The sequence below is a fragment of the Uloborus diversus genome, chromosome 2, assembly GCF_026930045.1.
Source record: "Uloborus diversus isolate 005 chromosome 2, Udiv.v.3.1, whole genome shotgun sequence".
NCBI classification, from domain to species: domain Eukaryota; kingdom Metazoa; phylum Arthropoda; class Arachnida; order Araneae; family Uloboridae; genus Uloborus; species Uloborus diversus.
This window is the reverse complement of record NC_072732.1, coordinates 78,126,855-78,144,359: the sequence shown is the minus strand read 5'-3', so window position 1 is coordinate 78,144,359 and position 17,505 is coordinate 78,126,855. Positions and strand designations below refer to the sequence as shown.

Below are 17,505 nucleotides of genomic sequence, written 5' to 3'. Positions count from 1 at the left end.
CTTAACGGCCCAAGAAACTGGAAGAAAAACTAGCACTAAGAGTTGTTAATGTTGCAAATATCCTCTGCTGGCCTCTGGGGAGGGGCCCTACAGGTTTTGTTGCAGGGACGGGGGGAAACTTTATAGATCCGGGGCTGCACACTGCAGCTTCACCAGGCTGCTAATCGCTCAATGCATCCTCCTTGCCTCTTTGAAGTTTAAAAAACATAGATCACCGAAGCAAGTCCTTTTTTTTCATGAACAGGTAAAACTTCTCTCAAACCTGGATTTGAAGCACAACTTCCTTATTTTGTATGTCTACAAAAATGGTATAGGAAGATTGTTCCCCTTCAGGCATTGACAAATTATCCGGAATCCTTGTATAAGACCTACTACTTTCAAAGAATCAGAAACTACCTTTTTAACTGAATTGAAGTGCCCTTTCATGTTGAAGTATCTTGTCCGTTTTTTACTTCCTTTTACAAAAAAGGAAGTATTGTATTCGCGAAAAAATTTTCACTCAAAAATCGCCCTTAATTTCCATTTTGCTCACCCCCAAATGAATGTTGAGTTTTTTTTTCGATTCGACCACATGCGGAAAAGTGCCTAAGAATGTATAGACACGCGAAATATCCATTTTGACCATCACCGAGGTAATTACAACGACTTTTCTCGTGACGTCTGTATGTATGTGCGTATGTGCGTATGTGCGTATGTATCTCGCATAACTCAAAAATGGTATGTCCTAGAAAGTTGAAATTTGGTACATAGACTCGTAGTGGGGTCTAGTTGTGCACCTCCCCTTTTGGTTGCTTTCGGATGTTCCTAAGGGGGTCTTTTGCACCTTTTTGGGGGGAAATCATTGTTAATTTCGATGTAAACTCAAGTGGCGTTATAATTTGTCGGACACTTGGCGATATATCGCCAGTCTTTTGGTCGCCAAGTTTTGTCGCCAACTTGGCGACAAATTTGGCGGAGTTTTTTTTTTTTTTTTGGTTTCAATTTGGCCATTGTTGGTGATATTTAGAGAATAAATATTGAATCACATTAAAATAGCGAATAATGGGGAAATGACATTAAATTGGAGTAAAAGGAAGTCATGTGATGCACACATCAGCTCGTTTATGTGGGGAAAACAGTAAAACCAAAACCAGAGCGATAAAATATCAAGTAAAACTTGAACCAAAATATAAAACCCTAAACATAATATTACTCAAAAAACAATATTGAGCATTGTCCAAGAAATATTCATGAAGGAAATCGTATTTTTGTTTCCTAGATTTTTTGTTCTTCTGCCATGAATGGTGAGTCTAAAGTAGATGGCTTAAACTGCAAAGATTCTCAAAAGTCCACTGCCACTTCACATCACAGCTCAAAACACACAGACTCTCACTTAGAGCCTGTGGCACCACAACGAAGGGCTAAACGAGAAACTGTGTACATCATGGATGCCGGAAGACCACCAGGTCGTTCAAATCATTCCTCATCTTCTCATTCAGGATTCTCTGTGTCTCCTAGAACTGAGAGCATGTACTTGGACAATTCATCCTCTGCCCAGAGGGTCATGGTTGTGCAGCCTTCATACGTGCAAAGACAGTCATACCATTGTCTGATGACGTCATCAGTGCAAGAACATTCTAATATGACTGCATCTTCCTCTCAAAAATCATATTCATCATCCTCATCTTCAAGTAATGTTCAGCAGTCCTCTAGTAGGCCTCCACATTCCTCTCTGAATGTTGGTTCCAATCAGCAATCAAGAAATGCTGCACCCCAAAGAACTAGGCAAAAGCCTTTAGTTGTTTATAATCCTTCATGGAATGGTATGTTGATTTTTATTTCTAATACTAAATTCGTTTCCATATTTGTTTTATTTATTTATTTATTTATTGATATTTCTAGCACATATAATAATTTGTTCTATTTTAAAATTTTATTTTTTCTGGATAATTCAGTCAATTTATTTTTATTAGTTCGTGCAATAATGATAATAGATTTTCATATTTAATAATTTTATACTTAGATTTTGGAATATAAAAATGAATGTTTAAATATATGGAATAATATATGAACATTATGACTTGAATTGTGAATAAGAAAGAAAAGTTAATATAATTGATTTAGCACCAGATAAAAGGGTAATAAATCCTCTTTTTAAAGAAATGAGCATGTATGTGTTATATTATATTATATTTTCTTCTCTTTTCTAATGATTTTTTTTTCACACTATTTTAGTTTGTACTATTTATTTGAAGAACAAGTTAAAATATGCAATTAGTTATCATTTTGGGAATAAAAATAAGAGTACAAAATAACATTAAGGATATATATATATACAGTCGGACCTCGATATAAGGTCACCCCTCGAGACTTCACGAAACAGACCTTATAAGCAGGTTGACCTTATAACTGATTCATATATATTTATTGATAAATAAGCATGTAAATACATTCATTTTTTGCAACACTTAACACGTTTAAAAATATCAGTTAGTTAGGTTATAATACAAAACATAGAATTTCTATTTCATAAGCCGAGACCTTACAAGCCAGGTGACCTTATAAGCAGGTGACTTTATATCGAGGTCTGGCTGTATATACAGTAGAGAACTAATTATCCGAGTTGTTCGGGACTATAGCTATCCCGGATATCTGAATTTTCCATTTTTCTGGATCCCTAAGAAATGCTGTTTGTCGATTGTTTACATAACCCAAATTACTGTAATAAATAGTAAGGCATCTAAAAATATGAAGAAAACTGTTTCAAAATGGTTTTAAATATCAAAATATTCAAAAATATTAAATGTAAAATTTTTTTATATTATTGTATAAAGGACGTACGTTTTGTGAACATTTTTTTTTGTTGTAAGGGTTTAGTTTTGCAATTACATTAGTTATAAATTGTTTCTTTTGTGTTGAATAAATATCACTAGAAATGTGCTTTTTAAGTTGTTACGTTGTTGCAGTCGTATTAGAGTCTTTTGTTTAGGCTAACATAACGCCACTCTTCAAGAAGGGGTCTAAAGGTATTGCTGGGAATTATAGACCTGTAAGTTTGACTTCGGTGATTTGTAAGATTTTCGAAACTTTGATCAAAATTAAGATCATGATGTTCTTAGAGACTAATAGTCTGTTGACTAGTTTGCAGTATGGTTTCAGGAAAGGTAAATCCTGTACTACTAATTTATTGCATTTCTACGACAAGGTTACCTCAGCTTTAGATAACAAAAAATGTGTGGATGTTGTTTATATTGATTTTCAAAAAGCTTTTGACAAGGTACCGCATGTTGCTCTTCTCAGCAAGTTAGCTGACATTGGAATAGGCGGAAAAACTTTACTTTGGGTTAGAAATTGGCTTACTGGTAGGAAGCAAAGAGTAGTTGTGAGAGGAAATCATTCTAATTGGAGTGATGTTTTAAGTGGGGTTCCTCAGGGATCAGTTTTAGGGCCTCTTTTGTTTATTATATTTATGAATGACATCAATGAAAATATTTCTGGAAGCATGAATTGTTTTGCTGACGATGTAAAAGTTATGGGGATTGTCGAAAATGAAGAACAAGTAAAACAGCTGCAAGAGGATTTAGATCATATTACTAAGTGGGCAGATAAATGGGGTATGGCAGTTAATGTAGGGAAATGTCAAGTGCTACACTTAGGTCATGGAAATAAGCGTATGAGATATCGTTTACAGGGTTCAGTCATAAATCAGGCAGAAAATGTTATGGATCTGGGTGTCTTTATAAATCAGGACTTCAAGTTTAGTCAACAGTGCAGTATTGCTAGTAACAAAGCCAGCAAAATGCTTGGGTTCATCAATAGATCTATTTCAAACAAATCTAAGAAAGTTCTTCTGCCTTTATATAGGAGTTTAGTAAGACCTCATTTGGAGTATGCTGTTCAGTTTTGGTCGCCTTATCTGAAGAAAGATATTTTTTTATTGGAAAGGGTTCAAAGAAGGGTAACTAAATTAGTAAGGGGACTCTCCGATTTAGATTATGATACCAGACTTAATAGGCTTAACATGTATAGCCTGGAGCAAAGGAGAGTCAGAGGGGACATGATTCAGTTATTTAAATTTATCAAAATGAAAGATGTAAATGGATTAAATTTTTGCGGGGAAAGCAGGACAAGGGGTCATTGTTTTAAGCTATTTAAATCTCAGGCTAACTTGGAAATCAGGAAAAACTACTACTTTAGCAGGGTCGTGGGCACTTGGAATAGCTTACCGGAAGAGGCGGTAATGAGCAAGGGAGTGGATACCTTTAAGAGGGCCATTGATCTTCATGGGGACTAATTAATTGACTAGGACCAGCCTAGCTGGGCCCAGAGCCTGTTGCTGGTCGTCACATTTGTATTTGTATAGACATCACTGTATCAACTGTCAAAATTTGCAAATCTGGAATTCGGCATTTCTCACAGTTTTCGCATAATCACTTTTACGCTCTAAGCAGTTTTAATAACCGACATTCAATAAAAAATAGCATTAGAATGCGTCAGTGTTTGTTTATTTAGTTTTGATGTAATTTCTTATTCTTACTTAACAAAGACTTAAATATCTTTTTGTATCTGTTTTGAAGACAACCACACATCCAGCAGCAGCAGTTCTGAGTCTCTCAATTCTCCTCGCTCCTCTGCAAATTCAAGCCATCACATGCTGGCCCACACATCACCATCTTCTTTAAAGTCTAGCTCCTCCCACCACCAGCCTCTCTCTCATGGGTCTCCACCAGTTCGAACAAGCTCTTCCCACCACCAGCTGGCTACACATTCTGCTCCATCATCCACGCAGCACCACCATCATTCTCCATCATCACAGCCATCGGTCAAGACGAGTCCCTCGCAGCATCGTCGAATGGATAAGTCATCTTATAGCCCAGCACATTCCCCTAATAGAGCTGGAAGCAGATCTGCTGATGGCCATCGAGGAACACAGGCTGCAGTTGGAGCAGAAAAGCCCCGGAGAAGCAATCGATCGTTGGATGTAGGACACCAAAGACATGGCTCTGCAGGTTAGTGTTTTCCATGCCTGATACAGCACTGCTGTATTAGTGCCATAAAAAAGTAATTCAACTGTTGAGGCTATGTCCCATACCTAGCAACCTAAAATATCAGTAAGTCATCTGGCTCTTTTTAGGCTACGAAATTGTGCTTTTTTTTAATGTTAGAAAATTAATATCCTTGATGTTCTTTTTTTTATTTTGACAAAATGTTTAAAAGCTAGTTTTTATTTCTTATTCTGTCTGACTTTGCCAAGAAGATTTTAAATCGTCAGGCTGATTCTGGGAGAGAACCAAACATACTCCAAGCAAACACTGGGAGACCATTTACATGTGCTGTTTTACCCTTCTTTTGAGCTCATCATTCTGGAATAGTCTTAAGCTGGAAGCAGATTTTCTCTCATTAAAGGCAATATTACCTTCATTCTGGTAGCTATAATTAATTTAGCATGCCAGCAAGAGTCCATTATAGATGGTACCACTCAACTCGAATTTGGATATTGTGACTGGACTTTTGGTGTTTGCTTGTAGTTCTGCTTTAGCCCCACCTATTGGGTAGAAACTTACAGCTTGTAAACAAAGAATAGTTGTTAAAAAATAGTCTTTTACCAGTATACTTAGTGTCGAATAGTGTTCCATAAACCTTAGTTTTAATGCCATTGTTTTTTATTGATTTTATCAATAGTGGCAATGAGAATCTGTGTAGGAAGATCAGTATTTTTGCTCGTGCTGTTATTAAAGTTACCAGGGGCAACTCCAGGGCCATGCAGTCTGTGCAGCAGCACAGGGCCCCACGGCTAGGGGGCCCTGTGCTTTATTTAACCAACCGCCATAGCCGTCAAACTTGGTGTAAAAACATGAGGGGAGGGGATGGATTTTTTTATTCAGCGGACTTCCTTTAAATTCTTAGTACAGGCATCGCCGTGCAGGTACAGCTAGTATAGAAGAAGGTAAAAAATGCTCAACCTCTTCTCTTTGGTTTTCTACACTACTTATCCTGGAAAAGATGTTGTTTGCAATGAGAAATCTACAAATTTTTGAAAAAACAAAAAGTTAAAACGAAAGTTTCTTTCAAGAAGTTTAGAACAATTCGGTAAAATGATACAATCAAGTATTAATAAAATGAGACTGGAAAGAGCAAATGTGTGTGCGAGTGTGTGCAGTGCTTTAGATTAGTTTAGTTATTCTGGAGTACTGAAAATAAGAAAATGAGTCTTTGACTCTACTTGGAAAGTGCTTCAATTTTATTTCTTATCTAGTGTTTAAACTTTAAATTGTTTGAATGACTAGGATTTACTCTTGCTTTACCTATTTTCTGAATACCCACACAATTTCTTTTAAGAGTTTTATGCATTATTTTCAAGTTATCATTTTGCTCGTCATTGGATTTGGGGGATAATCAAAAATTAACTCTACCAAAAGCCGATGTGAGCAAGTGACGATGCGTTGTCCTTTCTCATCTTTTTGTCGACGATTTGTTAAAGCAAATTTTTTATTTTTATTTTGCATTTTCCTAATTTGGACAAAAGTGTGAAACTTACAAAAAGTTTTGGTTTGCCTATTTTTTTCCTGATATTTTTCTAGTTCAAATTGTGCTTTAAAAAGGCCTCAAAGCGCAGGATTTTGCATCTATTTTTCAAAATTTTCACGGAGGGAGAAACTCTTGCACCTCCTCAAACTAAGTATACTACATCGCATTTAAGGTGGTCCCTGGATCTCTCTTCTAATACTTCCCTCCTTCCAAGGTCAATCCAAAATGTATGTATGTAGGGATTGTATCGAGAAAAAAAAGTTTTGCTAATTTTAATTAGGTATAATTAGGATTAAATTATCTTAACACAGATTCATTTTATTTATAAATTAACAGGGGGCCCCCCAGGTGTGGGGGGGGGGAATGGCTTTAACTGAGTCCTTGAAATCTTTAAGGGGCTGTTTCTAGCGATATTTTCCCACCTTTTTGAGGGGTCTTGTTCGTAAGGGGGCAGGGGGGGTTGACATCACTCTTGCAATGGACATTCCTGTAATTAATACGTTTATTAATATTTTTAATTGGGGGCCCCGCAAAAACTAGAGCCGCCCCTGAAAGTTACTACTGTGGTTGTCCAGTAAAACAACTAGTTTAATATCATTAAAGTTTTTTCTCTTAAAGGGATAGCATTGTGTAGTATGATATTCAATAGTGGAAAATATCAAGATATTTCATTTGACTCACAGAAATAAGAATGCAAGCTGCTATTTACCAACTAAAGTAACCAACAACTAATTTAATATCCTTAAAGTTTGTTCTCTGAAAGGGACAGGATTGTGGAGTATGCTATTCAATAGTGGAAAATTTCAAGTACCGTAGAATACATTTATAACGTCGACCTATATAACACAATTCTCTATAAACTGCACAACTTTTCAGAAGTAAACAATGGGTTTTTAAGTTTAAAAAATCCATTTGTTTTGCCTTGCTAACATAAAAATTGTTAGGAAGATTAAATTTTGAAACAGTTTTTCATCTTTCCAGCTTAATTCAAAGCTTTTAAATGAAAATTAATATTCACAGTAAAGAGAAAATATCAGATGGCTCTTGAAAATGCAGCTGTTATGCAAACTATGAAGCTGGCAGAAGTGCAGGATAATTTACTTTCTTTTAATTGTAAAGCATATTTATTTGTTAATGATTAGTTGTATAATTAGTGTTTTAATACTAATTGCAGTTAGAACTACTTCTGAAGTGCTAATATGTATATATTCTGAATATTAGTTTCAAAGTTTGTGAAATGACCTAGATAACGCCGAAACCTGTATAACGCAAAAGCTCTAGTCCCAAGGTGTGCGTTATAATGGTCTTCTACTGTATATTGCATTTGGCTCACAGAAATAAGAATGCAAGCTGCTATTTACTGGGTATTGTGATTATTAATGAATATCGTCGCCTCAGAGCAACAGTAAGATATCTAATCCCAGAAATAACTCTAAGATATCTGAGGCAACGCTATGGTGTATGGGAAAGAAATTAATGTTTTGATTTTAGATTTTTTTTTTTTTTTTGCAGGTTCAAGGGACTTTTTCATCAGTGGTAGTCGACAAAACAGCCTGTAAGCTTTTTTTTATTTAAAAAAGCTAATTTCTAAAAACTTAAACTAGTTTAATGTTTAGAATTTTCCTGCTTTAAAAGGCTACCATGTATGTTTTATTTTTAGTGTAAAAACTTATGCACCTTTTTTTTTATTTCTTTATTTCCCACTTTTTGCACATAACAGAATTTGAATATTGTTGGGATGTACACACAGTTAAGGATTTAAGGGTAGAAATTTTTTAGTTGTCATTATTTTAGAATCTTTTTAAATGCTTTCTGCATAGAGGCTAAAGAAAAGTTAATATTAATAACTTCTAACTTTTCTAAAATATTTTTCTTTGCTAAGGTTAGTTTTGTTATTAAGTGTACTTAGAGTAAGTGTGCTCTTAATCATAGACCACATTTTGTATCCCACCCTCTTACCTTTATTTTTTTATTTATTTATTTCTTATTATTCAGGAACTTAAATTTGATTTTATATTCGAGTTTTTGCAAACTAACTGTCTAAAATAAATATGGTAATATGGTTCATGTAAGTATAAAACTTTCACAATGCAATGATTTTCTGTAGTTTCCCTGCTAGTTCTTCAACTTCATCATCCTCTTCCTCCTCTTCTCTAACAACTAATAATGGAAGGTGAGGCTTTAAATATCTTACTTTCCCACAAGATACATAAAAGTTATGCAAAAAAATTCACCTTCTTTGGATTCAACAGTTTATCTAAAGCAGTGGTTGGCAAATATTTTAGTTGGGGTCCAAATATTTTTGAAATTTTTTCATCAAGGTCCAGAAAAAGCCCTGCTGTTCTACACTAATCATTAAAAACTTAAATCAGTCACACAATCATTTCAACACACAACAAAAGTGATAAAGGTGATGCCTACTGGTATTGTTGTCTGCATAAATTTTGTTTTAAATAAGTTATTTGTGTATTTTATGCTTTCAAAAACATTTTCGACACTCCAGTTTTTGATTTTTTGTGGTCTGGACTTGGACTGCGGTCTGCCAGTTGCCGACTGCTGATCTAAAGGGTGGTTTTGAGAGTTTATAAAGAGGGTATTTGAATTGTACTAAAAATACCCTCTGTTGCTTTTTTGTCTATTTATACCTAATTTCAGCACTGAATTTTTACCTGTTACTTTCAAGTTTTTGGGGCATTTGTAATGGCATTCAAACTGCTAGCAAAATTAATTCCCACCATTTTAATTTTTTATTTTTAGTTTATATTATTGACTAAATCAATTTGAAAAAGGATTTCAGTGCTAGTTTTTTTGAAAGTATAGCAATGAAGATAAAGTTAACATGTTCAGCACTTTTTAACTCTTATACTTGTGCAATATCTGAACAAAACCAAACTTCAAAATTTTGATTCACACGATCTTTATGCTTGGTAGTTTTCTCAATCACTCTTTCAATTTAGTTTATTTCTGATTTTAATGTTCATTCCCTGTAGAGTTAAGTAAGTTCACGCTTATAAAAATTAAAATTATACTCACAGGGATCTAACATAAAATCATCTAGCATTTAAAGCTTGGTGTTCTGAGAAGTATAACTTCAGAACTTAAAGTTTGCATGATGAATTCTTCAGTTATTAAATTACTATTACACCTTTAGATCTACTGATGTAATTTTTAGAATATGTTTTTCATATGCTGCATATTATTCATGGTTTTATATGCATTTTCAGACGAGTTCGAACCCTATATGCTTGTGTTGGCGAAAATGATTCTGAGTTATCATTTGAACCTAATCAAATCATTTATAACGGTAAGTTTTTTTGTAGTTGATTCTCAGTGTAACAACTTCTTTAAAGCATTGCAAATACCTTTTGTATGGTTAAAAACAAATAAAAAATATGTTTATGGCTGTTGAATGTAAAAAAATTTCCATTGAACGTTCCAAATTAAGTGTGAATTAGGGTTTTAGACAGGACTGCGGAGTTGGACCAAAAAAGGCCGACTCCGACTCCTGGATTTTGAAACGTCGGACTGCAGCTTTTTTTCTTTTCAATATTTTTTCTCTCATGGGAAGGTGGGAAAAAACCCGTAACAGTGATTGAAACCTTAGTTTTTTTTGATGAAATTTTCGGGTTGTGTTTTATTGCAAACCTGAGATGAATACAATGTTGGAAATTCAATTTGAAAACCAAATTTTCCACTAGTTGAGATTTTTAAAGTGAGATTACTCAAATGCCCCATTTTTTAAAAAGAAATGAGGAGGGTTAATTTGTTCTTCTTTTAATGTTTAACAAACAATTGTTGATCATATTATGTGAATTCGATTTTTTAGAGCAGTGGTTCCCAAAAATTTTTTTTCCTTGCGAACCCCTTTCAAAATTTGTACGAGTTTGGCGAGCCCCTTGTGCACTAAATAATAAGTGACAAGCCCCCCCCCCATACACACGCAGTAAAAATAGGAAGAATTTTGTTTTTTTAGCTTGAGAAACAAAAATAACAATTGCAAAATATAGAAGTACAAACACTACTACAAGCTTAAAATTAGAGCAAAAAAAAAGTTACAAAACAATTTTGACAAAACTAACTTGGTGATAATTCTGTAAGTTTCAGCCCACTTTGAAAAAATTCTTAATGTGATGGTTGCAGAGCAAAGAATTTCAAATTTTTGCAAAAATATCTTGTCTGACCGATTCAGCCTAACTTTAGATTCAGCATTTAATTTCTTTCTGCATTTATCTCAAATGTGTACTGAAATTCATTTTTTCCCATGAAAACTTTGAGCAGAAGGGGGTAATAAAATTTATCCAAAACTACCGAATCCTTCCCCAAGTGTTATCCAAAAGTGACAAATGTGCAAGAGACAAATGAATAAATGATGAAATAAAAATGCTTGAACATGAGACTTCTTCTCAGACATGTTAAATTTCCGCTATTACGGTATTATTTTCGCGAACCCCTTTTGTACATCTCACGACCCCTAGGGGTTCGCGAACCACCGGTCGGGAAACAATGCTTTAGAGAAAGAAGCTGTGTTGCAAAGCTCCCTGGTGGCACTTATCTGGAGGGGTTGGGGAGTAACACGTCAAGTTAATTTAGGAGTTTATAAAAATATGCATTCTTTAATTCTGAAATATTTCCCCAATAAATCTTAAATTATAATTTCTTCTATAAAATTTCAAAGAAAATAGTGTACTATGATCGTGTAAGAGGATGGGTACATATGCGTCTGGAGTAAATTTTGCACAAAATGTAGCGGTATACTGCTTTGTACAAATAGCTTTGAAACTATACCTATATTTCTTCTTCTCAGTTTTGAACAGAAATTTTCTTGGCTGCTTTAGAATTAACCCAAATATGACGATTTTAAGATTTAAAATTCTATTGAGCATTGTAATCAAGAAATCATATACTGATTTTATTTCATGCCTCTTAATGAGTACCAAGTTTATGGAATAGTCTTTAGATTTAAATAACATGTGCTATATTTTTTTGGTTCTTTTGGATTAGCACTTTTGTGCTAAAACTTATTAGAATGTGTCACCCCCTCAGACGTTTCTACCTAGGCTACGGGCCCCGACTTTTCTTTTACTATTGTATAACTGAGATTAAAGTAAAAATATATTATTATTATTTGAAAGTGATTATTTCTAATTCAAAAACTTGTTTGACTTACAAAATATTAGGGAACAAAACCTTGCTTCCTCTTAAACCAGGGCTGTCCAACTGCAAAGAGCCAACAGGCCAGAATACCGATCACCAATATCCAAACGGGCCGCAGTTTAAAAAAGTTGAACAATAACCTCTTACCTCTTACACAATAACAATTAATAGTTGAATTATTAACCCATTTCATGACCAGCCCGAAAAACCTTAACGCGCATGCCGCAGATAACGAAACGGAGTTGCTTTTTGCTACATTGTAATAACACTTTTCTCCCCATTTTGCTATCGGTATTTTAATGTTGTTTTTGCTGTTCAGCTTGCATTCGAAAATCGCTTCGCTTTATTTGTTTTTAAGCGCTGAATTAAATAGTGCAATAAAATACAAGGTTGCTAATATGTGCTGAAATATTCATACATTTACGCAGTACATAACAGGAAAATAAGAAACAATAGAGGATTGGACGAAAAGAAATTATTTTCATAACAGTAATTATTTTATTGATTTATTTTTCTTTTTGCTTTATCTCAGTATATCTTTTTTTTTCTTTTACTGTTAAATGTAAGATGATCTATCTTTCAAAAGGCCTCAACAAAACATTCTTCAAACAATTGACTGATCGATCCAACGTGTGAGCAAGCGAATTGAATGGACAAAAACGCTTTAAGTGTGGGAATGATATTCTAAGAGGATAAAAAGTATTCTTCGGTGCCTTTTGATATATTGTGACACTTCAAAACGACCAATAAACAAAGAGACATCCCTTTGATGGCAGGACTATGGTTGACTTCTGTCATAATTCAGGTGACTTTTAAATCCCTTCTGAATGCCCAGATATCAGTTGCTCAAGCGTGGGAAGTATTTTAAAGATAAATGATCACAAAAGATCAAAACTTGCGGCTAATCCCCTATTTCCCTAAAGGATACTTTTGTGCATGCAACTAAAAGCCCCCAGCTGAGAGAGGAATAACTAGACCGACTGGGAGGTCTGTATTCTCCAAGGACCCTCTTTGCAAACATCCCAGCAAGTTAGTTCCATTCAAAGAATGGTCAGAAGGTTTTAGTGTTTTGTGGTCAACCCTTCCACATTATTTTCTTGCATTAAAACATTTTGAATTAGAAAGGAATTTCAAAGCAAGCTTTTATGCTTATATGACGGAACATATCTTCAGAAGGAAAAAAAAAGGAGATCTTGCTTGAAATCGAGTAGGATTTTAAATCTTTTTTTAAAACATACTTGGATAAATTTTAGCTAGTTTCAGAGGATTATTTACTAATTATGGCAATTTGATTATTGAAAAGAAACCAAATATTTAATTTATATTTTTAAAATCTCATAAAAGAAGGTACAATTAAAACATTGGAGCTATTTTAAGACAATAAATAAAATCTGAAAAAGAATGGGAGAAAAGGAATGTTTCGTTTCTTATGAGTAAAGCGTACAACAAAAGAACTCAAGATATCATTTTATGTATCTATTTTATGTTTTACATAGTCATTTTTTACGTATAGTCAATGCGGTCGTCATTTTTTTTTTTTGTGAAATAAAAAATATTCAAAACCGTATCACTAAAAATCCATCAAATGGTGCCGCGAATATAAAAAGATATAATTTAAGTTTCAAAATATCATGATTTAAAAATAAATAAGTAATGAAAAATAATAATAGTATACAAATAAATAAAAAGCGTAGTAAACACATTATAATAATTAAAAAAAACATACTCGTACAAAATTAAGATATGTAAGAGAATTTTAAAAAAAAATATTGCCTAAAATAAATTATAAAATTTGAGGATTATGAACAATTTAGTGAAGGATACTTGCATAAGAAGGTGGATTTTTGATAACAAGAAAAACATATTTCTGTTTATTTGCTTTATTCAGGCATAGAAATATTGATAAATATGTAAGGAAATATTTTCACACTTGTTCATCAGGAGTTCAAATGCCAGAATGCTAAGAAACAAAGCTTCCACGAAAAGATAAAAAAATAATGCCTGATTATTTGAAGCATTATACGTGTCCCATCAAAGAGTACTTGAAAAGTTAATATCTTAGTAAAATAAAATAAATTGCAACAAGTTCCGTGAAATACTATAAGTTACATCCCTTTTGTCTAAGAAAAGAGCGTGATTACCGCTCCCCTAAAAGCTCAAGAACCAAACAGAGAAGCGCAATAACAGGGTTCTGCCCCTGGAAGGATCGCCGACACATATTCGGCCGAAGCAAAAACTGCTAGAGACGCCGTGACGACACAGGATCGTCGAGGGCAGTTAGGAACCATTTTCTTGCGACGAGCCTGAATCGGCCGGGGCAGTATTAACACAAACTGCGCGGCCGATCCTGTATCGGCCGGGGCAAGGAATGGGTTAATTATAAAACAATGAAAGAGAAAGAAGGATTATAAAGCAATTTGCTTAAATTTTAATGTTAAAACTTAGGTTGATCCACCTTTTTTTACAAGTGCAGGAGCGCAACTTGTTTGTCGTTGCCAGCAGAAGATTGTCTATCAATGAACTGTCGGAGAGAGAGCTCCTGTGACGGTTCTTGATCAAATTCATCGCCAAAGAAGCACTTTCGCATAAATATGTGCTCCCAAACATGGAAGTGAGAAGATAAAATTCTCAATTTCTTTTTCGAAATGAACCAAAGCCATCGAGTCAGTGAGGCGGGTCTTTATTTTTAACCAATAACAGGCAGGTTTTGTTTATCTGAAACGTTTCTCTCTTCTCTCCCTGTCTGCAACCGCCAACGTGAGGCAATACTACTTCTAGGAATGCATTTGAACACCAGCGTGCAGGGTGGGACTGCTTGACCTTGACTTGTAGATGTCCTGTACCTTTTTCTCCCAATACAATGAAAGGAGTAAAAGGCGATCAAGAGGAAATTTCGAGAACCCCGGTCTGACCAAGAATGGTAGTCTCATATGCTTCTTGACACCATAAAATGTCGAAAAAAGAAATATGCTGATTAAGAAGTTGGCGGGCCGCCAGTTGGACAGCCCGGTCTTAAACCAAAGAACTGAATCCCATTATCTTTCTCTGTGTTTGAGATACATTAGGAATGATTAAGGGCCAGCAGCTTTTTTTGACCTTGCAACAGTCCTGCACCTATGTGTCTAGAGCAAGTTATATAAGAAGCGTTCATAGTTTTTATTTTTCTTTTGTACAGTAGCTAACTTCAAATTTCGTTGCAACACAAATGTAGTTGTTTCTGAAAATGCTATGTGCAGGGTTGCCAACTGCTCTGCATTTTGCAGAGTTGATCCGCAAAAATAGTAAAACTCCGTGGCTTCCACAAAGAAGTTCCTTTGCTCCGCATTTCCCAACCGAACGTTTTCAAGCTTAAATTTTGTTATTTTATCATAACAAACATGAAGTATGAGAAATTAAAGATGTTTATACTCAAAGATTGAAATAGTGCTTAAAGCTGTTTTAATCAATTTAAAAATAATTATTTTTGCTAAAAATGGTTATTAAAGCTCTAAAACAATTTTAGATAAGTGGTTTTAGTTATTTTTATTGATTTTTATACAAAATACCTAACTGCTCCGCAAAATTTTAAATTGCTTCTCAAAATCACAGATGCTCCTCAAATTGTTTCTCCAAGGTTGGCAACTGTGCATGTATTTCATGTTTACATGGAACATTATTATTATTATTATTATTATTATTATTATTATTTTGCGTTTGTATAGAGAAAGAGGGGTTAAAACAACAAATTACCACCTTGGGCCTCACCCATGCTAGGTACGCCGCTATATACAACATCCTATTACACATTATTCTTAAACATTTAGATGTAAGTTTTGCAAAAGCTTCAACTTATGTTTTGAGTTTTACACATGAGAATGTTGCACTTCTAAAATATTGTTTTCTGGAGTCTCTGTTGCTAAATTGTTAAATACCATGAAAATACAGACAGAACCTTTTCATTAGATATTCAACTCACTACAGATAAACCTCATGGGCAAATTGATATGATTGACATTCTGTCAGCTGGTCAACATGTTTGCACGGCTTTTATATGCATCCCACTGACTGCATACTTCGTGTCTACATACATAAAAAATCAGTGAGCCAACTGATGTGGGGAAATAAGGTACAAATGATGACAAGTTGCCATACAGTGCAGCAGAGAATGCTGAAAATTATTATCAGTCATTTTTGCATTTTTGTTTTACTTTTCTATTCATTTTCTTTTTCTTTTTTAAAATATTTTTCTTTAATATTGTTTAATATTATTATTATGAGTATTTGCTTTTTGGGATATTTTATGTAATACTAGCACTCCCGTACCAGGCATTGCTCAGGTAATGGAATTAGCAGGGTTAACAGTGCTTGGTGCACCTAGTTTCGAAAATCCCCTATAATAATTACTTATTACCTAAAAATTTTTCTAATTTTGGGAGGATCCCGGGGCCCCTGGACTCCTTATATATATGCCCTTGTCCTTAACCGATCTTTAACTGTTATTAAAGATCCTTTTAAAGTATTGATTATCTTTGCAAACACAGGCCATCCACATTTTATTGTTATACCTATGTTTAAGCAAGAACTTCTTTGTATACAACATATTTAGTTTTTTTTCTGGTGCTAAAATTATTAAGCTGCTTGATGAACTGACTTTCGAGCAAGCTACATGAAATTGGTCGTGTTGAAAAAAAGTCCTCTCTTAAATCGATCCCTGCTACTTTTAATGTCTGTTCTTGTGACTTATTAATGGTTACTGCAAAGCAAACTTTTGCAGGAAACTGCACTCTAATAAATTCAAAAGGATAGTCCACCTGTGATGATGTTCTTAAAAACTTCGTTTCTAGTTTTGAAAAAATGAAAGCAAAAGACAGAAACATTATTATTTGACTTGAGAAAGCCTCGAGAATCACGTGAGAAATAAAAACAATATTAAATTTAAAATTCGCTATCGAGCAAAAGTTGAGAAGAAGTACTGAATAATGATTTGAAGGGATGAAAGCCTCCAAAAATAAGGGATTTAAATTTCAATGACAGGTTTTAATTTCACAGAAATTAAGGGGTTTTAATTAATTTCTCCTGAACTAATTGATATTTCGAAAAATCCTTTCTTAGTGGATACTTTCGTAATCATTTGGACATGCCTGCCAAATTTCAAGTCCGAGGCTTCAGCGGTATTGGCTGTGTGTTGATATATATATATGTTATCTCAGGACATTGATTTTTATATATTAAGATTATGAAAATAAAAGTATGTGAAAATAATTATTATTTATATACATGTTTAATATTTCAGTAAGACAATCCAGGGAGCCAGGATGGCTGGAAGGTTGTTTGAATGGCAGAACTGGATTAATACCAGAAAATTATGTAGAATGTCTCCCTTGATATTACCAACCAATATAAGAAAACAATGTTCCATTATATACTGTGAAAAAAAAATCCTTGTGTGTTTTTAACAGAAATGAAAAATGTATTGGTGAATTTCATCTAGTGCAAAAAAGAATTCATACACAGAGACTTTCAAATTTTATGTGAATATTGGATAGCATTTTTGACACATTGCTTTTAAATAGGGTATTTTTAAAAAATGTAATTAAAGAAATTAAGAATGCATCATATATAGAAAGCAAATCTTGTTGAGTTTCAAGCTCTGAAAACAGAATCATTTAGGTGCAATATTAACATTTGCTATTTTTATTCAATTTTTTATTCTGTTTTAAAGAAATACAAAAGGGTATTTTTTTTCCTCACCAGTTTCTATAGTGATACATGATGCAATGCAAAAACAAATGCAAAATGCACTAGTGTCTAAACTATGTTTCAATATTAAAGAAAATAATAATGATATTTTTAAAAGCTTGTTGT

The 17,505-nt window shown here is 33.9% G+C and overlaps 1 protein-coding gene across 1 annotated transcript in view; it reads left to right on the top strand.

The window, feature by feature from the left end:
• The window catches only part of LOC129235242 (rho GTPase-activating protein 26-like), a 235,843-nt gene extending 218,794 nt beyond the window's left edge, over nt 1-17,049 (top strand). The window contains exons 20-25 of the mRNA XM_054868951.1: nt 1,259-1,802; nt 4,557-4,988; nt 8,020-8,062; nt 8,615-8,680; nt 9,732-9,811; nt 16,934-17,049. Coding sequence (XP_054724926.1) covers nt 1,259-1,802; nt 4,557-4,988; nt 8,020-8,062; nt 8,615-8,680; nt 9,732-9,811; nt 16,934-17,025 — 1,257 coding nt within the window. The 3' untranslated portion in view covers nt 17,026-17,049. The remainder of the gene's footprint in view (nt 1-1,258; nt 1,803-4,556; nt 4,989-8,019; nt 8,063-8,614; nt 8,681-9,731; nt 9,812-16,933) is intronic.
• The last annotated feature ends 456 nt before the right edge of the window (nt 17,050-17,505 follow it).